Source organism: Mustelus asterias, chromosome 7 (assembly GCF_964213995.1).
Source record: "Mustelus asterias chromosome 7, sMusAst1.hap1.1, whole genome shotgun sequence".
NCBI classification, from domain to species: domain Eukaryota; kingdom Metazoa; phylum Chordata; class Chondrichthyes; order Carcharhiniformes; family Triakidae; genus Mustelus; species Mustelus asterias.
In genome coordinates, this window is record NC_135807.1 from 134,028,768 (window position 1) to 134,054,739 (window position 25,972).

General features: G+C 42.6%; 1 protein-coding gene across 3 annotated transcripts in view; it reads right to left on the reverse strand.

The window, feature by feature from the left end:
* The window catches only part of LOC144495959 (zinc finger protein 236), a 122,020-nt gene that overhangs the window by 71,075 nt on the left and 24,973 nt on the right, over positions 1 to 25,972 (reverse strand). For all 3 annotated transcript variants that reach the window (XM_078216858.1, XM_078216856.1, XM_078216857.1), the window contains exons 2-8: positions 15,200 to 15,357; positions 11,193 to 11,357; positions 10,024 to 10,202; positions 7,919 to 8,046; positions 5,857 to 6,029; positions 2,207 to 2,356; positions 101 to 277 (exon numbers count right to left, since the gene is read on the reverse strand). In XM_078216858.1, coding sequence (XP_078072984.1) covers positions 101 to 277; positions 2,207 to 2,356; positions 5,857 to 6,029; positions 7,919 to 8,046; positions 10,024 to 10,202; positions 11,193 to 11,357; positions 15,200 to 15,357 — 1,130 coding nt within the window. The remainder of the gene's footprint in view (positions 1 to 100; positions 278 to 2,206; positions 2,357 to 5,856; positions 6,030 to 7,918; positions 8,047 to 10,023; positions 10,203 to 11,192; positions 11,358 to 15,199; positions 15,358 to 25,972) is intronic.

Below are 25,972 nucleotides of genomic sequence, written 5' to 3' on the forward strand. Positions count from 1 at the left end.
TGTGCCCCCTCATCACCTGTTTTTAAATTCAGAACTCCAAATTTGTTCACAGAAAACCAAGATGTTGCCTAAGTGGGGGAGGTGGAGATGGAGAACTTACTTGTAAGATGTCCTGGTTGATACTGCCCTCTATGGTGATTTGTTGTACTGGCTGCTGAGACTGCGTTCCCTCTCCGGTCACCTGCTCGGACAGCTCCAGGAGCTGTTGTATAACATCGGTTACGGCTTGTGCTCCTTGGTGACCTCCTGTAGAGGTTACTGGTGACGACCCAGCTGTCTGTTGTCGTGATTAAAATAGAAAAGGGAATGAAACCAGACTGTAATTTACATCAGGTTACAGGTGTTCTGAGGAAGCGCATTACTAATTAAGAGCCAAAACAAAAAAGCATTGCTGTTTGCAGATTTCCCACATGAAGTAATGCAAAAATACCTTACAATTGAGGTCTCAAATATTAGCCTGGGAAAGCCGATTCCTTTGTTCACTAATCTGTTTATTTTAAAGGGTAAAATTCCTTTAAAATAGAAGAATTTTATACACTGTGTGATGCAGATATTCAAAGGCCACAACTGTGAAGCAAAAACCTTATTTATATTGCAGTTCTACTCCAATCCAGTGAGAATTTGTCAAAAACTATTTCTGAACATGTTGTATGAAAATGATGTGTTTCTTTTGAAAACCATTACAGTAATTAGCAAGTCAGTTAGTGGGTCGCACTGAAAATCTTTGCATTCTTAGTAGTCACTGGTAAGATAACATCCTACTCCCCAAAGAAACATTACTGCTACATGGATTGCCTGTTACAATCGGTGCTCCTGCAAATGCTGTGCAACAATTTAAAAAAAGCAGCACTGAAAATGAACACCAGAGAATGAACAAGAACTGTGGAATTTGACCCCAAAATATCAAATAATGAAACAGAACTTGACTTTTTGCCCCCACAGTCACTATGAATCAGTGATCCTGATAAGGCATTATGCATTACATTACTTTTTTTAAGAAAATGCATTGCTTCAAACGCATCACGAAAAATCTACATGCATATTGTTATGGCATCCAGCCTCAACATGTCAAAGTTATAACATTTTTGTCCATCTTGACATATTGCAGTATTCCACAGTTTGCCTTTATGTGCAAGTACCAGGTGAATGTTCGAACTGGCAAACCAAACGTCCTGACGTAATTCCATATCAATAAAATCAAGGATATTTGTCAAATAATGGCAAATCCTTACTGCACAAAAGAGACAAATTTATAACACAAACCATCTATACAAATGAGAAGACAATAATACCGGCACGGTGACACAGTGGTTAGCACTGCTGCCTCACAGAGCCAGGGACCTGGGTTCGATTCCCGGCTCGGGTCACTGTCTGTGTGGAGTTTGCATGTTCTCACTGTGTCTGCGTAGGTTTCCTCTGGGTGCTCCGGTTTCCTCCCACAGTCCGAAAGACGTGCGGGTTAGGTGGATTGGCCATGCTAAATTGTCCCTTAATGTCAGAAGGACTAGCTAGGGTGAATGTACGGGAATAGGGCCTGGGTGGGATTGTGGTCGGTGCAGACTCGATGGGCCAAATGGCCTCCTTCTGCACTGTAGGGATTCTATGAGGAAGAAGAAGAAACCCAGCATAACTGGGCAATTGCTCTATAAAATGAATTAGAGGCTTATGTACATGCATAAAGAAATATAGCAGATACTGCAGATTTTCTGAAGACACCTGGCAAGATCTTATATAAGAAATAAAAGTACAAGATATTAAAGGGAGCATAGATACAGAGGATTAGGAGGCAGAAAATAAATACATTTTCTTGAGGGGGATGAGAGGGAAGGATTATGGGTAGTGGTCCACCCAGGGATCCTGTACAAAGTTTCCATTTTTGCAAATGATTTGGACATAGGCACAAAAGAAGAAGTTTTCAAGATTTGCTCATGGTAACAAACTAGGGAGCGTGGCAAATTGAAGGCTAGTGACCATACCACAAAGTGGACGGATTGGTGGCAGACACATTAAAATGCAGAGAAATGGGTAATATATTTTGTAAGAGCGGCACTATTATCCATGATAAATCACACTGACAAATGTTTGATATTTGACAGTTTAGATGTCTGACCAAAACGGAACATGTAATGCTGGCATAAATTTGGAGAAATGTCTTTCTTCAACCAGAGACTAACAATAAATCTGGAGTCATACAAGTCCAATTTACCAGTACACTGTGTGCAGTGTCAGTGATCACTCGTGAGGTTTCTGATCCATCTGAGTGCATCCTGCTGATGTGTGCATTAAGGCTGCCTAGTTTTCTGAATACACAGCTACATTCCTCGCATTGGTATGCTGGCTGGTCACCATCCTTCACCTGTTTCGATTTAAAAGAAAGCAAGCAAAAACAAAGGATCAAATGAAAGGCAACATATTTTCAGCAAGGAAACACTGATATTAAAATTAAACAGTAGAGTTCCAGTGATTTAGGCCGATTGGGCCAGTCAAGTCAATGAGATTTTAAACACTAACAATGCTTCACGCTATTTCCAGTAATTATAAACTTCACTGCAAAGAAAAACAATAAGTGGAAACATTGCTTCAAGATGCTGCATGAAGTGTTACATCAAAGGCAGTATGAAGTGTTACTAAAAACCCCGCAGAAATATTTATTGGGCAATGGTATTTGGAATACAGTACTTTCATTGCTAATCCAAGGTCGGGAGATCTAAAATAAATAATTAATTATGAATCATGGATCTGAACTTGGCACTTCAAACTGCTTTTTACAATAAATCTCTCTTTGAAATATAACATGGATTTTTTTTCCCCTCAAAAACCATTTGCTGAATGTCACAATCCAATTAAATTAATTTACAGTATTTTAACATCATCGATCAGGTGAGCAATTAAAAACGTACAGTTTATATACCCAGCTTGGAATTCGACCCTTTCCTACCCCATAATATCCTGCAGGGCACTACAGGTGGAGAAGGCTCTCCATCTAAAACAGCCTCATGTATTCATGCAAATTGCGGTTGTACTATATCATTGGGACCCCAAATGCATTCTAACAGGGGAAGCTTCAAGGCTTTCCCGTCAGGCTAAAGCAGCTCTGAAGAAGTCATAGGGACTCGAAGCATGAACTCTATTTTCAATCTCCACAGATGCTGCCAGACCTGCTGGGTTGTTCCAGCATTTTTCTGTTTTGTTTTAGATTCCAGCATCCGCAGTATTTTGCTTTTACTGTAGCAGAAGTGGCCCTCTGAAGTATAGTGTAAAACTGCCCCTTTGTGGAGCCAGTAGGTGCAAAGGTCCAGGTGCCACAAAGGAAAGTTGTAGTCTTCCCTGTCCCGGACTCACCTTGCACTCCCTCCCTTCATGCAGACGCACACAAAATCTATTCCCTGCCCAAGTACCTTCAAGTCCAGGGTTACCTGCTTTTTCCATGCCAGCAGTCATTATGTACCCTCTTCCCTTCTATTTCAGCTGGAAATCAATTGAGACCTGGGAACTAAGATACCCCAAAGCTGAAATTTAGGCCGGCAAATCATTTCCGTTCCATCCATCCATCCTGGGATTGAAATTAACCTCATTATCCTTCAACTAAATAGCCACTCTACCTGTTTTTCTTTGAATGCTTCCATTCCACTTTTAACGAATGCAAATAATAAAAGTGGGGCAAAATTATATTGAATGATAAAACATCAGATTAAAAATTAGGGATATCAAGGGAGATTAAAGAAAGATTTACAATTTAAGTATCAGAAATCAATGGCACTGTGATAATCTGGCTTCATTTTCTACGCTAGAATTTTAAAATTTATCCTAACCAAAGCTCTATCTACAGTTATTTACATCACTGCAAGACTTTAAACTGAGTGGACTGGCTATTCAACTTGAGGGATTAATTGCAGCTTTAAATTTCTTCTTCTGACAAATTCTGGGCCCCAAACCAGCACAAGGGAACGGTTATGGACATGGATGCCATCAAATTATTTTCCTCCCACAACAATATGCAATCTAGGGGGGGATGACACTTATTTGAAAAAAATGTATGTTTGTTTTACTCTCGTGTTCCTCCCCATCCTCAAAACCACCTCCAGCACCACAAACAACAGCAGCTTATATTTATATTGCAACTCTTGTGCAATAAACATTTCACAAAGCATTTCACAGGGGCAGCCCAAAACAAAACTTAACACCAAGGCACGTAGCAGCTAATAGGCGAGATGACCAATAACATGGCTGAAGAGGCAAGTGTTAAGGGATGCCTTAAAGGAGGAAAGCGAGGCGGAGTGATTTGGGGAGGAAATTCCAGCGTTTCGGAGGTCGTTGAAGGCAGTCACTAACATGGAGCTTTTAAAATCTGGATTACTTGCGAGGGCACAATTAGAGGTGCACAGGTGTTTGAAGGTTACGGGAATGGTGGAAATTACTGAGATAAGGAGGGACAAGACAATGGAGGGATTTGAAAACAAGGATGAGAATTGAGACAATGCTTAATCGGGAGCCAGTGTAGGTCAGCGAGCACAGGTGTGTGATGGGTGATCAGGACTTGCTATGAGTTAGGACATGGGCAGAGTTTCAGACGTTGTCACATTTATGGAGCATAGGACATGGAAAACTGGTGAGGAAAGCATTGGAATAATCAAGTCAAGAGGCATGAAAGATTTGCACTCTACAAGATCTCAGCTTTCCCTCAATTCTGGTCTCCTGCGCACCCCTCCTTTCTTTTGCTTAATAGCTCTCTATGCTCCAAATTCTGGAATTCCCTCCATAAATTTCTCAGTTTCTCTGCCTCCCTATCTTCTCTTTATAGGTGCTCCTTAAAAACTACCTGTCTAAATGTCTCCTTCTGTGTCTCCGTTAAATTTTGTTTGATAAAAAGATGTCATAGTTGTTGCTGTTCTGGTTGAATAGTTGACACCTGAATCACTAAAAGGAGTTTTTAAATTGACATGTGAAATTATTTTTAAATTCAGGATGTGGTTGTCGCTGGCTGGGCCAGCATCTATTGCCCATCCCTGAGAGCAGTTGAGAGTCAAACACATTGCTCTGGTTCTGGAATCATATGTAGGCCAGACCAGGTAAGGACAGCAGATTTCCTTCCCTAATGATCATTAGTGATCCAGATGGGTTTTTATGACAATTGACATTGGTTTTCTGGTCATCGTTAAGACTTTTAATTCCAGATTTTTTTGTTACTGAATTAAAATTTCACCATCCTCAGAGGTGGGATTCGAACCGAGGTCCCAAGAGCATTACTAATCTGGCGACAATACCACTACACCACTGCCTCCCCGTTATCACAGTTACACATGGCTCCTGATGCAGGCTTGAAAGAGTGCAGGGTACATCATAGATCTGGCAGCAGAGAATTACATGCAAGTGCACTCAAAGGCAGGCAGGCAACTAAAATAAAGTCTCAAAACAGATGAAAAATTGCTGAAAGCTTTTGGAAAGGTGCAGTAGGCATCTTAATTCAGTAAGACAGCAACATATATTTAGTACTGATTTGGTACAACAATTGGGGATTTCATTTAAATTTAATCCCAGAACTATAGTGAATGCTTGTTTCAGGATTAATTGTTAATCATCAAAAAATGAAAATCATAGATATAGTGGAAGGTTAATTAATATAGGACCTGCTGACGAACAAGAAATAAATTAATAAGTAATAAAACTAGTCAAAGGGGGAAGGATTCGAGCAAGTGCTATACAGAAGCACTAACACACTGGTTATTTTAAAAGATAAGATGCAGTTTTGAGATTACAAAGTAGCTATACTGAACTAACACAGCCAAATATAAATCACTTCAATTCAGAATGAAGCCTGATTGAAACACTTACTACCCATTATGGGAATACCAATACCTCAGTGTGAACCCTCTGTATGTGTGCTCGTAGATTGCCCCTCTGAGAAAATGATGCTGGGCAGAAAAGACAAAAATGGGGTTTTTCGCCTGTATGCTTGATCATGTGGATCTGCAGCGCCCCTTTCTGGTTGAAAGCTTTTCCACAATCGCTGCATTTAAATGGTCGTTCGCCTGAGTTACAGAATAAAAATAAAAGGTGGTGAGCGGAGAAACGTTTGCAGCAAAAAAAATATCCAAAAAGTGCAGTTATCGTATAATGTGCTGGCAATAACTCTAGTTACAGCATGTGTTGGGTTAATGTTGTGGTAATAACACCACATGTACCAGGTGTTGGGCTAACTTAATGGTGACAGCGCAGGTAATATTGTGCGTCAGTCCAAGAGAGCTTACTCAGGACAGTGAACGCTCAAGGTTTGAGGTATTTTCCTATAAATAATTAAACACTCTGGCAACTGACTAGAAAATATTTACAGGCATTTGTTTAAAAGCACAACTTTAATACCAGTTATGAAAAGAGGCCGATTTTAGTTTTGCCAACTGCATTAAACAGTATAAATTTTAATTGCTCGAGTTACTGAAATTCACATTCAACGATGAGCTGTATAACTATTATTTTGCACCAGATCACAGGACAGAACCAAGCAATAGAGCAAGTCAAGAACCTTCCAGAGAGATATTAAAACTTTTTTTGGAAAGGCAACATTTTCACACGTCACCTTTTATACTGCAAATCTTCTCCCACCCCCCCCAATAAGTGTCACAATTCAAGATCTATCACATAATGAACTATATTTGCTATCATATCCGCTTACTGACATCATAGTTAATATGATTCACATGTACCTATTACTTCTTAAATGCATAACTGATTTCCAGTGATATTGGTCATGAAGATTTTTCTTACAATATCTGGCACCCTCCCTTAATTTTTCTCTCCCATTCTAAACATAGGAACAAGAGTAGGTCATTTGGCGCCTTGAATCGGTTCTGCCCTTCTGTCAGGTCGGTCAGGATTCTGGGACTATGAAGTGGCACAAAATCAAGAGCTTGTTTGGAATACATATATACCCCACTTGGCATCAATTGGTACCAAGACATGCAGGAGCTTTGCTGCTACACTCAATTTGAGGCCATAAGATGGGATGGAGCTAGGGGTTCAATCAGAGAAAGAAAACAACTGCAGCTCAGGTCTGGCAAGGGACAGGACCTGTGGAAGGAGTGGGAAATGGAGGGAAGGTGCTGAAGGCATGCACAAACAGAGAAGCTGACAGGATAAGCCAGAAGCACACTTTCAGAGCAATAACAGATTGAAAACAAAGCATAGATCTTTCCACTTGGGGGGAAGACCAAATGTAAGGGCCATAAATATTGGATAGTCACCAATAAATCCAAAAGGGAAATCAGCAGAAACTTCTTTAACCCAGAGAGTGGTGAGAATGTGGAATGCGCTCTTACATGGAGTGATTGAGGTGGACTGCATAGTTACGTTGAAGGGGAAGCTGGATAATTACAAGGGAGAAAGGAATAAACACGCCGATAGGATCAGAAGACATGGGAGAAAGCTCATGTGGAGCAACTGAACACTGACATAGACTCGTTGGACCAAATGGCCGCCTTCTCTATTATGCATTCCATAATACTGACTGGGAGCAAGGGTTGCAGAGAATATATTTGTAGTTGCTATGGGTGGTCAATGGGCAGTCACTATTTCTTTTAAACAATATAGTACACGGGCGGTAATTTTGATAATAAATGATGAATGATTACAACGCAATAACAAACTTTCAACTAATCCTTTGGGAAAGAATAGTTACCCAATATTAATTCAGATTTTGCAACATCAAAATAGCCTGAATATTGCTTTAAAACAAATTACTTATCTGCATTAATCCAGAAAGGGACCACTTAATAAACTGAGAATCATGCATAACTCATTCCTAAAAAGCAGCATTTATATACCTTGCCACTAGAATATATGAAAAAAGGATTACTATCTAAATGATCCCTGTAAAAGGCATTACAATAAACAGACGAGAATTGGCTTCATCAGTGTATCTCACCTGTATGTATTCTGATGTGCCGAATTAACTGACTAGGCTTCTGAAATGTTTTTCCACAGTGTTCACAGCGGTGAGAGAACCCTGACCTATCAACATGTCTTTTGTACTGTTTAGTACACAAGGATGACCTAACAATTAAAGGATGCAAAAAAAAATTGATGAATATCACACTGAAGCTTGTACAAAAACAAACAATATTCGGCATTCATTGTGTTAGCATGCATCACCCACGTCACGTCCCCAAGTAGTTAAACATCAGTGGTATTTTAAATATATATTTTGACTCCCAGTCCAGCAACACTACAAATTTGAAAATTCTCATCTGCATGGCATCAGCCCTCCCCCATCCTTGCAAGTTCCTGCAGCCTTACAAATTCCAAGGTACTGTATTTGTATATCTCCAATTCTTGCCTCTTGTGCATCCTCAATTTTAATTGCACCACCTTTGATGGTCATGCCTTGAACTTCCAAGATCCCAAGATCTGGATTTCCTTCCAATAACCTCTCCCCTTCTGACCTCTTAAAATACTCCTTAAAGCCTACCTCTCTGACCAAACTTTTGGTCACCCACCCTAATATCTCCTTACGTAGCTACAGCCACAATCCAAAGATGCGCAGGTTAGGTGGATTGGCCATGCTAAATTGCTCCTTAGTTCCCAAGATGTGTATTAGCCATGGTAAATGTGAGAGGTTACAGGGACAGGGCAGGGGAGAGAGCCTGGTTAAGATACTATTAGAGAGTTGATACAGACTTCATGGGCTGAATGGTCTCCTGCACTGTAGGGATTCTATGATTAATATTCATGGGATGTTTTACTACATTAAAGGTATTACACAAATGCAAGTTGTTGCTGTATAAAGATGTTAGAAATACTAACAACACAGCAGATAGTTCTGGATCATCTTCTTCCTTTCCTTGTTTTGCTCAACATTATGGGGATAGATTTGTAATGGGACCATCTGGGTACAGTGTTAAAAAAAATGTTAAGTCTGATAGTGAAGGATCGCAGGTTCCTTAAAGATTTGACCACATTGTCTTTAACTCCAACAAAAGGAAAAAGGGGCAAGTTTTCTTTCTGGTGTGCAACCCACCCCACTAAATATTTCCTTCTACGTTCTGTGTACAACAATGCTCAATGCTGAGCTGCCAAAGCAGTCAATCAACACTGAGTTTTGACTTACTAACCCAGCATTGTCAATTAATGTAATTCTAATGCTGGGGATAACCTAATGAAATGGTTAGTACCACTTTTAAAATAATGGTAATCAGAAAATCTAGATTACTGTTTCCTCCCTCAAAGTCTAATGATATTTTCTTGCGTCTATATAGGAAAGAGATGCTCATGTTGATGAACACAGTAAGAAGTTTAACAACACCAGGTTAAAGTCCAACAGGTTTATTTGGTAGCAAAAGCCACACAAGCTTTCGAGGCTCTGAGCCCCTTCTTCAGGTGAGTGGGAATTCTGTTCACAAACAGAACTTATAAGACACAGACTCAATTTACATGAATAATGGTTGGAATGCGAATACTTACAACTAATGGGGAGAGAGCCTGGTTAAGATACTATTAGAGAGTTGATACAGACTTCATGGGCTGAATGGTCTCCTGCACTGTAGGGATTCTATGATTAATATTCATGGGATGTTTTACCCATTGATGAAACCAATGTATCCTTGTCATTTTGCAGCATCTTACTTCGCTTATACAACTTATCCCTAAATAAATAATAACATTTAGCTCATCCTCCTGCCCTCACCTCCCACACCATCCCCCTCTCAAAATGGCTTGGCACTCCGTTTAAATCCAACTCCTGCTGATAAAAATGTTACAAGCTTATAGCTGGATTCCTGAGGAGGGCTTGGCGTGGTAAGACAGGTGCTGGAGTAAAATGGATGCATTTTAATTATTCAACTATAAACAAGGCCTCCTATTTACCTCCCCCACCCCACACCATTCCTTTCCCAGTATATCAATAGCTTCAGTAGGCGTTGGGATACCTCTGCACCCTCATCATTTCGTACCAATTCAGTTGAGTTTTTGGAAGATTCCCAGAAATTTGCACTGCGTCTGAACCACACAGTTTTGTCCCAAAAGCGTACATACCTAACTCTGTAGTGTGATTTCATATGTTCTCGTAGCTGGGCGGGTCTTTCAAATTCCTTAGTGCAGATTTTACAGCTGTGTACTCGGCTTCCATTTAGCTCCTGCCGGTGTTCCTCTAGATGTCTACTAAGTTGGCTCTGTAAGGTAAATTCATCTCCACACTCTGTGCAGATCAGGTTCTACAGCAGGAGAAAATTAAGTCAAAGGAATCAGACCATTAGAAGCTTTGTGCGCACCAAAAACTACACTGAGTTTTATATTATCTAATAAATTCACAATCTTTTGTCAGCTAATTAGAAAAATGTACTGCTGTATTATAAATCAAAACGGGTGTTTTTTGACGTTATACTTATTCTCAGACCCCCTACCCCTTCCCCAGGCTTTCAATCCCATACTTCAATCTGAAAAGTTTCTTGATGTTAACCTGTGTATTATATATGGAATAACATTCTTGTCCTTCCAAAACTGAGAATCATCTAATGTGTCATTCTGAGGCCAATTTGGGATTGGAGCACAATTCAGAATGTTGTTACAAACTAATTTCTGATGAGGGTTCCTGAATTATGAGGAAAGATCACTGACAGGGATACCTCTGCACCCTCATCATTTCGTACCAATTCAGTTGAGTTTCTGGAAGATTCCCAGAAATTTTTTCTTAAAGGGACACTGCAGCCTCGGAAACAATCAGCCATAGATCCAGAATATTAAACTCCAGCACAGTTGCAGAGATTAACATCGGCAGAAACAACCCCAACTGTCAGAATGAACAGGGTCTAGTCCTGGATGTGGTCAAGGGCAGAATCCAACCACTGCAGTCACTTGTGAACTCGCTGGTGTCTCAACAGGTAGGTTAACTAATGAATCCCTTCCCACACTTTGAAGATCCACTACTACTTGTAAAGATTTCGAGTAACCTTGTAAAAAAGATGGTGAATTAGTTTTCTTTGAAATGTTTAACAATGAAACGTTTGTCAATTCTGAAAAAATTTTAATTAAGAGATGGATAAATTGAAGTTCACATCTTTTCAGTGACTTTTCATTTTCCTGTTATGTTTCAAAAGAATTTTCAAGTAATTTTACATGCAAAAAACGATGATAATGTGAATAGAGTGCATTTTGGATCTGACTGGGTTTAAAGTTGAAGGAGATTGCAAGCAGTCAACACTCACCTCTTCTTTCTCATGTAGCATGATGTGAGCTTTAAGGCTGGCCACACGGGAGAACCTTTTACTACAGACAGGACAAGTCGGGTCAACTGCATTGTGGGTAGCTTTGTGCAATATGAGGTTAACCTCCATATTAAACGATGTCGGGCATTGATCGCACCGGTAAGGCTGCATTACACAGAGAAAGCAAAGAGGTTAGGAGTTTATCTGAACCATCCCACAATGTATTGTTTTTTTTGTATAGTCATTCATGAGATGTGGGCGTCACTGGCTAGGATTACCCATCCCTAATTATCCCTCAGGAGATGGTGGTGAGCTGCCATCTTGAACCACTGCAGTCCATGTCATGTAGATAAACCCACTGTGTTGTTAGGGAGGAAATTCCAGGATTTTGCTCAGCGAATATTTGCAAATGTTTACAGCTTTTCACATATTGCACCTTGGGTCCGAAAGATATTTTCACCGAATAGCCAGTAATCAATAGCTCAGAGGCATGCTCTTGTTCAATACCAAATAGTTGATACGGATAATGGCAGGGACGTAGGAATAGGTGTAGGCCATTCTGCCCCTCAAGTACATTCTATCATACAATTATCTCATGTTTGATCAGTATCTTAACTCAATGTATCTGCATCCCTGGATTCCCTTCAATCTCAAAAATACAAATATAATTTTAGACTGCTGATGGTAAAATTGTAATTTTACCAAATCTGGGGAGGTCTAAGAATTTAATGTCCGGCATGTGACTCCAGGGGCGATGCCCTAGTGATATTATCGCTAGACTATTAATCCAGAAACTCAGCTAATGTCCTGGGGACCCGGGTTTGAATCCTGCCACGGCAGACAGTGACGTTTGAATACTATTTTTTTAAAATCTGGAATTAAGAGTCAGCTGATGACCATAAAACCATTGTTGATTGTCGGAAAAACTCATCTGGTTCACCTAATGTCCTTTAGGGAAGGAAATCTGCTATCCTTTCCTGGTCTGGCGTACATGTGACTCCAAAGCCACAGCAATGTGGTTGACTCTCAACTACCCTCAGGCAACTAGGGATGGACAATAACTGCTGACCAGCCAGCGACGCCCATGTCCCATGAATAAATAGGCCTAGCTTTTGGGGGAAAAGAGCCTACTTTCATTTGACACTTTACAAGAGTCTAATCTTGCATGCATCAACAGCAGCCATGTCTCTCAACATTATAAAGATCCAAAATCTTTTCAATCTTCTCTCCAAAAGTGAAACAAGATTCAGTCAAGGGGATGTACCACCCCCCCCCCCACCCCCCTCCCCCGGGGACACAAGGGTAAGTATAGCCCCCAAGGGGAGTGTGACATGCCGAGCAGTGCTGTGACACGCCGAGCAGTGCTGTGACACTGCCCCCTCTGAGTGTGTGTGTGTGCGCGTGCGTGCGTATATGCAGGGAGTGGAGGGGTGCCCCATACCTTTTGCTGTAGTGGGGGCCACCCCGCAGTGATAGCGTAAACCCCACCCACCCTTTTTTTCAAGATCTAAAGTGAAAACTGGATTGTGCAGCTGGAAAGTTGCATGCCGGTTTTCAGCCAGGGCCTGACACTTTGGAAAAAAAAAAGGGACAATTCCGCCCATAGTTCCAAGTAAGGGTGCTCACATATTTCCACCTTTAGAGCATGTTTTCCCACCTTCCAAATGCTCCACATCCTTCAAATGCATCCATGAGAGATTTATTTATACAGACATCCAAGGGCTGAACAACATTACAAAGACCACTGGAAATAGAATCCTTACAGTGTAGGAGGCGGCCACTCAGTCCATCGAACTGCACTGACTCTCCGACAGAGCATCTTACCCAGGCCTACCTCTGCCCAATCCCCGTAACCTGATGCATTTACCATGGCTAATCCCCCTAACCTACACATATTGGACACTCAGGGGCAATTTACCGTGGCCAATCCATCTAACCTGCACATTTTTGGACTGGAGGAAACCAGAGCACCTGGTGGGAACCCACACAGACACAGGGAGAATGTGCAAACTCCATACAGACAGTCACCCAAGGCTGGGTATCTGGCACTGTGAGGCAGCAGTGCTAACCACTGTGCTGCCCGTAAATGCCACTTTGTTGTTGTTTGATCTCGCAGCAAGAACTACATTGTTAACAAGGTCGGATTTGAACATATTCCAGACGAGCACACCTTTTTCTTTGCACAGTCCTCCAATTTCAAATTCCATACTTCTCCAATCCATTTCTTGCAATTATCTTCCTCCATCCAGCCTCTCTTGTGAACATGGAAGACATTGCCTTTCTGAACTTTTCCTTTGGGAAGAGTATTGCACCCAAATATCACCAATGGTTTTAATCTTGTACCGTCCGCCATGCGAGATGGAACCACTGTAAAGCGCGTCTTCTTGTGGCCAGTTGTCTTTATAAGGACGGTTCATTCACCAATCTTGATAATGGCCTTGTTTACTGACATATCAAAGATCATCGGTATTTCATCCACATTTACAGTAAAGGCCAATCGATTTGCTCTCTTCTCTCAATGGCAGGTGACAGAACAATGGAATTTTATGACCTTACCGACAAATTGAAGTGGCAGACACTGTACATTTTTTGTTTTCTGTTTGAGTTCTAAATCGTGTCTTCTCGTGGATCTTGTGCACCACCTACCTCCAGACGTGAATTCTGAAATGCTATCTTCCTTCGCTATGTCAGATGGCTCCACGGGTGATAATACGGCCGTTTTGTTGATGCTGGTTAATCCAGTCGGCCACTTTGTCTCAGGTTAAATTTGTGCTGTGGACATGTTATTTTTTCTTGAAGGCATTGTGATGGATAATGTGGTACAGGTTGGTCTGATCAACTTGCTGGGAGATTGCCACTAGCATTGGCAGAAAACATTTAAAGGCTCTCATGCGTGCCCTTAAATTAATGAACCATAGTAATTACCGGAAGTAATTAATAATCACAATGCAATTTTATCCCTGAAATACTATGATCACTATCTTTATTTTTAGGCCAGACATCATGAGGTTGACTTTTACACAAGATCAACGCTTACATGTGTACATGCAATAGTTGCTAATCACAGGTGAGCCTAGACTCAAGAGTGTTACCAGGTTGTTTAACTACCAAAATCAACACCTTGGAGTCACCTGGGTGGCATGGTGGCACAGTGGTTAGCACTGCTGCCTCACAGCACCAGGGACCCAAGTTCAATTCCTGGCTTGGACCACTGTGTGTGTGGAGTTTGCACATTCTTCCTGCATCTGCATGGGTTTCCTCCGGGTGCTCCAGTTTCCTCCCACAGTCCAAAGATGTGCAGGTTAGGTTGATTGGCCATGTTAATTGCCCCTTAGTGTCAGGGGGATTAGTAGGGTAAATGTATGAGGTAATGAGCATAGGGCCTGGGTGGGATTGTGGTTGGTGCAGACTCGATCAAAAGGAGGGTTAACAGACTCGATGGGCCAAATGGCCTCCTTCTCCACTGTAGGATTCTATGGAGATGCCGGCGTTGGACTGGGGTAAACACAGTAAGAAGTCTAACTTTAGTGGCAGATCTCCCACTCCACCTGACAAAGGAGCAGCCGCTCTGAAAGCTGGTGGCGTTTGCTACCAAATAAACCTGTTGGACTTTAACCTGGTGTTGTTAGACTGCTTACTGGATTCTCTGGACACAGCCAAGATCATCCCACTTTTACCCAATGTCCACATGCACACATTTCCGGCAAGCATCAGCAAAGGTGACTGTGGTCAGTCTCGCCCTCTCCCCAATTACCCTCAACTCAGCACCATTGAGGCCAACTGCAATGTCAGCTTAATCAGTAAACTTAACACAAATAATGAGACAGAATCTGGAGTCTTTCCAACCTGCAGGGTTGTACTAGGCACTGTCTTAACCAGTTGAGAGAAGGTAGTTGATTTCACCTTGCGCATTTGATATTGATGAGATTGCTTTTGTGGTGATATGTAAAGAGGGTTGTCATTACAATTTTAAGTGGAAGGGTTTTTGAAGCTTTGAAGATGCTTACCTTGTCATTCTCCTCATGCTCCCGGCGGTGGCGCTGAAATTGATTGTACTTGGAAAAAGTTTGGAAACAAACATCACATTTATGAGCACCATGGTACTGAGATTCCTGGGTCTCAAGAAACCCATTTGCATTGCTTGCATTCAGCTCCAGCAGGTTATCTGCAGAAGTAAAGCAAAGGGAGTGTTAACAGGATGCAGCGTTAGTACTGTATACACGCACACGCACGCACGCACACACACGTATGTGGTACTCATGAAATGCGTTTATTTGATGTCATGTTGTTAACAGATACAAGCCAAAGAACAGTTCTAAACTATAATTGGTCCTCATGGAAGTATGCTTAGACTTACTGATTAAACACTTTCGGCAGGGTTTTCTGTATTTTTTTGAGCTAGCTTTGCTCGCCACATTTTCTGCAGAGTGCTGCACAGAAATCTGTGGCCCACATCGACACGCTGGTGGTCAAGAACCTCCCCCCAGCCATCGCTGCCGACATGCACAAGTAGAACTCCCCTCATAGACACAGGGACCATCACCCCACAGGCAAGGGAGCCCCCACCCCCCCACAATGGAGTTCCCCAGAGGGCCCCCATGGCCCCCAGTGGCAGTATCAGTACATGCCCTCTCCTTCCCGAGGGCTACACTTAGCTGTGCACACCTAGCAGATTCTCTCTGCCTGGTTCTCGTTTTTTAAAAACACTGTTGTATATCTCGCAGGCGTGAGGGGGAGATCCCAATGTGTGTGTGTGTGGTGGTGGTGGTGGTGGTTGGGGGGGGGGGGGGGGGGGGGGGGGGGGAGACTTCCAGCGGGGAAGCCCTTTAAATGAGATTCTAATTTATTTAAACAAAGTTCCCAACCTTTCTAGATGGGAACCTCAATACAGCACTGGCAGGGGGAGGGGAGAATCTGAAAACGGGATCTTGCTGGTGAGATTCACATTTGCTAACTCTTGCAGGGTTTTGCGTCCATGTCGCTGTTTGCTGCTACAGCAAACAAGGGCACAAAATCCCAGCCTATAGCTATTCTAGTTTTCATAACTGTAAAGAAAACCTTTTACCCCTCATTCATTTTTGACCAATTTTTCTCCCATTCCTTCTCCCTCTCTCCAAGGCACTATTTCATGTCAGAGCACACGCCGCCCATATAGCTGTCATATGTTCACAAGCCAGATAAGCAAGTTACTGTGGGCTTTGTCAGACAAGAGCCAACGTCTTGGAGCCTGACTTCTACACATGTATTTTTAGCAAGGCTCGTTACATAGTGGGTAGGAGCTGGAACTCTGACCCAACCCTAACCTGGGGGAAAAAAAGCAAATTACTGCGGATGCGGGAATCTGAAACCAAAAGAGAAAACGCTGGAAAATCTCAGCAGGTCTGGCAGCATCTGTAAGGAGGGAAAAGAGCTGAAGTTGAGTCCAGATTTGGGACTCGGGATTCATTGTAGTGCTTACTTCTACCATGACTGAGACAAGTTGACTCAACACGAAGACTTTCCAGACCTGCATGGTTTAGTTACTCAATATCCTTAACCAGTTAAGCTGTAAAAAAAAAAGCTTGTCTATCAAGTTCCACAAGACTAACTGGTGTTGGCTTGCTCATTAACATTTGTTACTAAAAAAGTTAATGATTATATTTTCATTGCAATAACACTCTTACTTTTAACAACATAAAATTGAAACATGGGTTAAAAAGCAGATCCCATCTGTCATTCCAAAGGTTTGGCTGCACTTAGGAGCATGAAGGAGGGGGAAAGCGTCATAGATAGAAGCTTTGGAGACATGGTCACACCGAAGGTGCAGGCAGATAGATGGGTGACCACCAGAAGGGGCAGGCAGTCAGTGCAGGAGTCCCCTGTGGTCATCCCCTCTCTAACAAATATACCGTTTTGGATACTGTTGGGGAAGATGGGCTATCAGGAGATACCAGCAGCAGCAGCTAAAGCAGTGGTACCACAGTCTAAAGATGTGCAGGTTAGGTTGATTGGCCATGCTAAAATTGCCCCTTAGTGTCCTGAGATGCATAGGTTAGAGGGATTAGCGGTTAAATATGTAGAGATATGGGAGTAGGGCCTGGGTGGGATTGTGGTTGGTGCCGACTCAATGGGCCAAGTGGCCTCTTTCTGCACTAAGAAAGCTGGCTCTGTTGTTAAGCAGGGAGGGACAAAGAGGACTAGAGCAATACTTATAGGGGACTCTATAGTTAGGGGTGCAGATAGGCGCTTCTGTGGACGTGAAAGAGACTCCAGGATGGGATGTTGCCTCTCTGGTGCCAGGGTCCAGGATGTCTCTGAACGGACAGAAAGCTTTCTGAAAGGAGAGGATGAACAGCCAGAGGTCGGGGTACATATTGGTACTAACGACATAGGCAGGAAGAGTGATGAGGTCCTGCAGCAGCAGTTTAGGGAGTTAGGTAGAAAGTTAAAAAGCAGGACCTCGAGGGTTGTAACCTCAGGATTACTCCCTGTGTCACGTGTTAGTGAGGCTAGGAATAGGAAGATAGTGCAGCTCAACCCATGGCTAAACAGCTGGTGTAGGAGGGAGGGTTTCAGATAGCTGGACCACTGGGGTCTCTTCTGGGGCAGATGGGACCTGTACAAGGACGGGTTGCATCTAAACTGGAAGAGCACAAATATTCTGGCCGGGAAGTTTGCTAGTGTCACATGGGAGGATTTAAACTAGTTTGGCAGGGGGTGGGAACCAAAGCAAAGGTGAATTAGCTGAAAGGGAACCAGGGAGTAGGGCCAGTAAGACTCAGAGAAACAGCAGGCAGGGTGGGATTGCTAATCAGAGAGGGTCTGGTGGGCTGAAGTGCACTTGTTTCAATGCCAGAAGTGTAACAGGTAAGGCAGATGAACTTAGAGCTTGGATTAGTACTAGGAACAATGATGTTGTTGTATTGCAGAGACTTGGTTAAGGGAAGGAGAGGATTGGCAGCTTAACATTCCAGGATACAGTTGTTTCAGGCGGGATAGAGGGGGATGTGAAAGGGGTGGGGGAGTTGCACTATTGTTTAAGGAGAATATCACAGCTGTACTCCGGGAGGGCACCTTGGAGGGCTCATACAGCGAGGCAACATGGGTAGAGCTCAGGAATAGGAAAGGTGTAGTCACAATGTTGGGGGTTTACTATAGGCCACCCAGCTGCCAGCGGGAGATTGAGGAACAGATATGTAGGCAGATTTTGGCAAGGTGTTAAAGTAACAGGGTTCTTGTGGTGGGAGATTTTAATTTCCCCTATATTGACTGGGACTCACTTAGTGCTAGGGGCGTGGATGGGGCAGACTTTGTAAGGTGCATCCAGGAGGGCTTCCTGAAACAGTATGTAGATAGTCCAACTTGGGAAGGGGCCACGCTGGACCTGGTATTGGGGAATGAGCCCAGCCAGGTGGTCGATGTTTCAGTAGGGGAGCAGTTCGGGAACAGTGACCACAGTTCAGTAACCTTTGAGGTACTGATGGATAAAGATAAGTTTAGTCCTCAAGTTAAGGTGCTAAATTGGGGGAAGGCTAATTACAACAATATTAGGCAGGAATTGAAGAATGTAGATTGGCGCCAGATGTTTGAGAGCAAATCAACATCTGGCATGTGGGGAGGCTTTCAAGTGTAAGTTGATAGGGATTCAGGAGCGGCACATTCCTGTAAGGATGAAGGATAAGTGTGGCAAGTTTTGGGAACCTTGGATAATGAGAGATATTGTGAGCCTAGTCAAAAGAGAAAAAGGAAGCATTTGTCAAAGCTAGGAGGCTGGGAACACACGAAGCAAGTGTGGAATACAAGGAAAGTAGAAAGAAACTTAAGCAAAGAGGAAGAACGGCCAAAAGGGGTCATGAAAAAGCATTGGCCAGCAGGATTAAGGAAAATCCCAAGGCTTTTTATACATATATAAAGAGCAAGAGGGTAGCCAGGGAGAGGGTTGGCCCACTCAAGGACAAGGGAGGGAATCTATGCGTAGAGCCAGAGGAAATGGGTGAAGTATTAAATGAGTACTTTGCATCAGTATTCACCAAAGAGAAGGACTTGGTGGATGATGAGTCTGGGAAAGGATGTGTACATAGTTTGAGTCATGTTGAGATCAAAAAGGGGGAGGCATTGGGGTTCTTGAGAAACATTAAGGTAGACAAGTCCCCAGGGCCTGATGGGATATACCCCAGAATACTGAGAGCAGCAAGGGAGGAAATTGCTGGGGCCTTGAGAGAAATCTTTGTATCCTCACTGGCTACAGGGGAGGTCCCAGAGGATTGGAGAATAGCCAATGCTGGTCCTTTGTTTAAGAAAGGTAGCAAGAATAATCCAGGTAATTACAGGCCGGTGAGCCTTACATCAGTGGTAGGGAAATTATTGGAGAGGATTCTTCGAGACAGGATCTATTCCCACTTGGAAATAAGTGGACATATTAGTGAGAGGCAACATGGTTTTGTGAAGGGGAGGTCGTGTCTCACAAACTTGATCGAGTTTTTTTGAGGAAGTGACGAAGATGATTGATGAGGGTAGGGCAGTAGATGTTGTCTACACGGACTTCAGTAAGGCCTTTGACAAGGTCCCTCATGGCAGACTGGTGCAGAAGGTGAAGTCGCATGGGATCAGAGGTGAGCTAGCAAGGTGGATACAAAACTGTCTCGGTCAAAGAAGATAGAGGGTAGCAGTGGAAGGGTGTGTTTCTGAATGGAGGGCTGTGACAAGTGGTGTTCCTCAGGGATCAGTGCTGCGACCTTTGCTGTTTGTAATATAAATGATTTGGAGAAAAATGTAACTGGATTGATTTCTAAGTTTGCGGACGATACAAAGGTTGGTGGATTTGCGGATAGCGATGAGGACCATCAGTGGATACAGCAGGATATAGATCAGTTGGAGACTTGGGCGGAGAGATAGCAGATGGAGTTTAATCCAGACAAATGTGAGGTAATTTATTTTGGAAGGTCTAATACAGATAGGAAATATACAGTAAATGGCAGAACCCTGAAGAATATTGACAGGCAAAGGGATCTGGGTGTACAGGTACACAGGTCAATGAAAGTGGCAATGCAGGTGGAGAAGGTAGTCAAGAAGGCAGTCAAGAAGGCACACGGCATGCTTGCCTTCATCAGCCGGGGTACTGAGTTTAAAAATTGGCAAGTCATGTTGCAGCTCTATAGAACCTTAGTTAAGCCGCACTTGGAATATAGTGTTCAATTCTGGTCGCCACACTACCAGAAGGATGTGGAGGTTTTGGAGAGGGTACAGAAAAGATTTACCAGGATGTTGCCTGGTATGAAGGGCATTAGCTATGAGGAGAGGTTGGAGAAACTTGGTTTGTTCTCACTGGAGCGACGGAGGTTGAGGGGAGACCTGATAGAAGTCTACAAGATTATGAGAGGTATGGACAGAGTGGATAGTCAGAAGCCCTTTCCCAGGGTGGAAGAGTCAATTACTTGGGGGCATAGGTTTAAGGTGCGAGGGGCAAGATTTAAAGGAGATGTACGAGGCAGATTTTTTACAGAGAGTAGTGGGTGCCTGGAACCCGTTGCCAGGGGAGGTTGTGGAAGCAGATACGTTAGTGACTTTTAAGGGGCGTCTTGACAAGTACATGAATAGGATGGGAATAGAGGGATATGGTCCCCGGAAGGGTACAGGGTTTTAGTTAAGTCGGGCAGCATGGTCGGTGCAGGCTTGGAGGGCCGAAGGGCCTGTTCTTGTGCTGTAATTTTCTTTGTTCTTTTGAATGATTCACTGTATTGTGGTATAATAATCAAAAAAATTCAAAACAAACATATAATTGAATGCAACTTTTTATGTGATAGAGATTGTATCAGAGACATATGTAAAGATACAGAAATACACAGAAGTTGCAACATGGCAAAAGGTTATTTGGCCAAACTAACCCAGGTAATGGATGGCACAGTGGTTAGCACTGTTTCCTCACAGCACCAGGGACCTGGGTTTGATTCCCGACTTGGGTCACTGTCTGTGCAGAGTCTGCATGTTCTCCCCATGACTGCATGGGTTTTGCCGGGTGCTCCGGTTTCTTCCCACAATCCGAAAGATATGCTGGTTAGGGACATTGGCTGTGCTAAATTCTCTCTCAGTATATCCGAACAGGCACCGGAGTGTGGTGACTCGGGGATTTTCACACTAACTTCATTGCAATGTTAAAGTGAGCCTATATGTGACACAAATAAATAAACTTTAAACTTTTAATTCCCATATTTGGAATGTTATTGACATTGATCTCCATCATAAACATATTTGGGGGAAAGGAAATTATGATGCGATTAGGAGAGATTTAGGATGCATAGGTTGGGGAAGGAAACTGCAGGGAATGGACACAATTAAAATGTGGAGCTTGTTCAAGGAACAGCTACTGGATGTCCTTGTCAGACAGAGAGGAAATGGTCGAGTGAGGGAACCGTGGTTTACGAAAGAAGTTGAATCTCTTGTGAAGAGAATGAAGGAGACTTATGTATAGATGTGACATGAAGGCTCAGTTAGGGCGCTTGAGAGTTACAAGTTAGTCAGGAAGGACCTAAAGAGAGAGTTAAGAAGAGCCAGGAGGGGACATGAGAAGTCTTTGGCAGGTAGGATCAAGGAAAACCCTAAAGCTTTCTATAGGTATGTCAGGAATAAAAGAATGACTAGGGTAAGATTAGGGCCAGTCAAGGACGGTAGTGGGAAGTTGTGCGTGGAGCCTGAAGAGATAGGAGAGGCGCTAAATGAATATTTTTCGTCAGTACTCACGCAGGAAAAATACAATGTTGTCGAGGAGAATACTGAGATACAGGCTATTAGACTAGACGGGATTGAGGTTCATAAGGAGGTGTTAGCAATTCTAGAAAGTGTGAAAATAGATAAGTCCCCTGGGCTGGATGGGATTTATCCCAGGATTCTCTGGGAGGCTAGGGAGGAGATGGCAGAGCCTTTGGCTTTGATCTTTATGTCGTCATTGTCTACAGGAATAGTGCCAGAAGACTGGAGGATAGCAAATGTTGTCCCCTTGTTTAAGAAGGGGAGTAGAGACAACCCTGGTAATTATAGATCAGTGAGCCTTACTTCTGTTGTGGACAAAGTTTTGGAAAGGATTATAAGAGATAGGCTTTATAATCATCTAGAAAGGAATAATTTGATTAGGGATAGTCAACACGGTTTTGTGAAGGGTAGGTCGTGCCTCACAAACCTTATTGAGTTCTTTGAGAAGGTGACCAAAGAGATGGATGCGGGTAAAGCAGCTGATGTGGTGTATATGGATTTCAGTAAAGCGTTTGATAAGGTTCCCCACGGTAAGCTATTGCAGAAGATACGGAGGCATGGGATTGAGGGTGATTTAGCGGTTTGGATCAGGAATTGGCTAGCTGTAAGAAGACAGAGGGTGGTGGTTGATGGGAAATGTTCATCCTGGAGTTCAGTTACTAGTGGTGTACCGCAAGGATCTGTTTTGGGGCCACTGCTGTTTGTCATTTTTATAAATGACCTGGATGAGGGCATAGAAGGATGGGTTAGTAAATTTGCAGATGACACTAAAGTCGGTGGAGTTGTGGACAGTGCGGAAGGTTGTTGCAGGTTACAGAGGGACATAGATAAGCTGCAGTGCTGGGCTGAGAGGTGGCAAATGGAGTTCAATGCGGACAAGTGTAAGGTGATTCGCTTTGGAAGGAGTAACAGGATTACAGACTACTGGGCTAATGGTAAGATACTTGGTAGTGTGGATGAACAGAGAGATCTCGGTGTCCATGTGCATAGATCCCTGAAAGTTGGCACCCAGGTTGATAGGGTTGTTAAGAAGGCGTACGGAGTGTTAGCTCTTATTGGTAGAGGGATTGAGTTTCTGAGCCAGGAGGTCATGTTACAGCTGTACAAACTCTGGTGCGGCCGCACTTGGAGTATTGCGTACAGTTCTGGTCACCACATTATAGGGAGGGTGTGGATGCATTGGAAAGGGTGGAGAGGAGATTTACTAGGATGTTGCCTGGTATGGTGGGAAGGTCTTATGAAGAAAGGCTGAGGGACTTGAGGTTGTTTTCGTTAGAGAGAAGAAGGTTAAGAGGTGACTTAATAGAGGCATATAAGATGATCAGAGGATTAGATAGGGTGGATAGTGAGAGCCTTTTTCCTCGGATGGTGATAGCTAGCACAAGGGGACATAGCTTTAAATTGAGGGGTGATTGATATAGGACCGATGTCAGAGGTAGGTTCTTTACTCAGAGTGGTAAGAGCGTGGAGTGCCCTGCCTGCAGCAGTAGTGGACTCGCCAACATTAAGGGCATTTAAATGGTCATTGGATAAACATATGGATGATATTGGAATGGTGTAGGTTAGATGGGCTTTAGATTGGTTTCACTGGTCGGCGCAACATCGAGGGCCGAAGGGCCTGTACTGCGCTGTAATGTTCTATGTTCTATAAACACCATTCTCTTGATATTGCCTCTATTCCCCACTTGCTTCAACTAAATCATAGCATGCAAAGCCCTTGGCATCCTGCTTAACTCAGCCCCTCTGATGTGGAACTCTCAGTCATGCCTCTGTTACTTCTACTCTCTGTTCCTTCAATGTCTTCCTTGATGGTTTGCAATCCTTCATGCTCCATTAACTCCAGCTTGTACAAAACTCAACTCTCCAAGGGCCAGTGCACATCCATCAGTACCATCCGCATCAAAACACACATGATCTGGTCCTCATCTTCAAATCCCTCAATTGCCTCCCTTCATCCTAGGTCTGCAATTTCCTTCAGCCCTACGTCAAATCTAGCATCCTTCGGTCTTCACAATCTGGCCGGCCTTTTGTGCACTGCCTTCTTTTCATGAAATAAATGCATGCATTGATAAAGCACCTTTCACAACCACAGGATATCCTGAAGAGGCTTTCAGCCAATTAAATACTTTTGAGGTGTAATCACTTGTAGTGTAGGAAATTCAGTAGCCAATTTGCACACAGCAAGGTCCTATAAATATCTTAATCAAATCAGATGCTAAGATCTTAGTCATGGGATAAATATTGGCTCAGGACATTGGAACAACTTCCTAAATTGTGTCATGGGACATTTTAAGTTCATCAGACAGTCTCGGTTTGAGGCCTCATCCAAAAGATGATTCCTCTGACAGAGCAATGCAGAGTGTCAACTTAGGTGTTGGGCTCAAGTCTCTGAAGTGCAGTTTGAGCCCAAAACTTTCTAACCCCGAGACACAAACGCGAATAAGTCAAAGTTGAAACTATCATCCTACAGAGCCTTCAGATGTCCTTGTTGTACTCTGGAGCTCCTGCCCTACATTTCTCTTTTAAAAACATTTTTCCTAACCTATCTTTGTAACCAAGCCCCATGCTAATCTCTCCCCTATGACTTAGCATCAGCTGCATTTATCTTTTATTTTCTCCTCTCTCTATAAAACACCCTTAGAATACATTCAGCAGTAAAAAAGGTACCATGTGAATACAAGTTGCTGCTATTATGAGAAAAGCCACTTTAAAAGTAAGCTTAAATTTAATGAAGTATTTAATACATTGTCTACATAAACAGATGTTCAAATAGATTCCAGTTTGTTTCAAACTGAGAAGATAAAGAGAGCCAATAGAATAAATTTCCCTTCAACTTTGTAGAAAATTTAAGAATATTTCAAGTAATTAAGGTGACACGGTAGTGTTCCAAGTACAAACTGTTCACAAGAACACAGCAGGTGAGAAGAAGCAATTGTTAGACTTGATCAAAGTCCCAAGGACAAGATAAACAGAACACACAGCAACAGTCTCTGGTGTGTCTGTATTTTCAAAATTAATCCAAAATCTAATTAGAGGACTGCAGTAAAATATAATTTCACTAAGGGTGCTCCACTAATCCATTCTGAAGGAACAAAAAAGGACAACAGTGAATTTTAAATACACTTTTAATAGCAATCATCAAACCAAACTGCAGCATTAAATTATCAACTAACATTCAGCTCAACTGGTTCTGTGTAGTTAAACAGCACACCTGATGTAATATTTGCTTATCATTAAATAAGTCAACACTGCTGAGTTTGCATTCCATCCTAACAAATTTCAAATAATGTGGTGGTTTCACCTGCAAACCTTTTTGATAAGAGTCTAGATTTTCCAACTACTTAATCTTAACATCGTTGCCCTATTATTTGCCCTTCATTTATGAGCTGTCACATTCGTTAAGTAGGCATGGACTATTCTTCAGCACCAGGACAAAGCTAAAGCACATCATCTATATTGGGATAACTGTGAGCCGTTAAGACAATTTTATGATGTATTTGACTTACTCGAAATCAAAAGCGTATGCACTTAATTTTAAAAGGTCTGCCCAATTTGCTTTATTCACAATACAAAAAACCTTGCAATCAACTGTTAGTCCCAATACAAAATTGCTCTCCCTGAAAAGCTAGTTAGTATTTAAACTAATGAAGGGCTTTTGTCAGAAAATTAATTCTGAAAGTACCACTAGAAATTTACAGAAACACTCTCCAGTGATATAAATCATACTTTCAGAAAATCAATAAAAGAATAATAAACAGATTTTAATGCAACCCAGTACGTTACAGGAATTGAAAGACCATAAGACCATAAGACATAGGAGCGGAAGTAAGGCCATTCGGCCCATCGAGTCCACTCCACCATTCAATCATGGTTGATTTCAACTCCATTTACCCGCTCTCTCCCCATAGCCCTTAATTCCTCGAGAAATCAAGAATTTATCAATTTCTGTCTTGAAGACGCTCAACGTCTCGGCCTCCACAGCCCTCTGTGGCAATGAATTCCACAGACCCACCACTCTCTGGCTGAAGAAATTTCTCCTCATCTCTGTTCTAAAG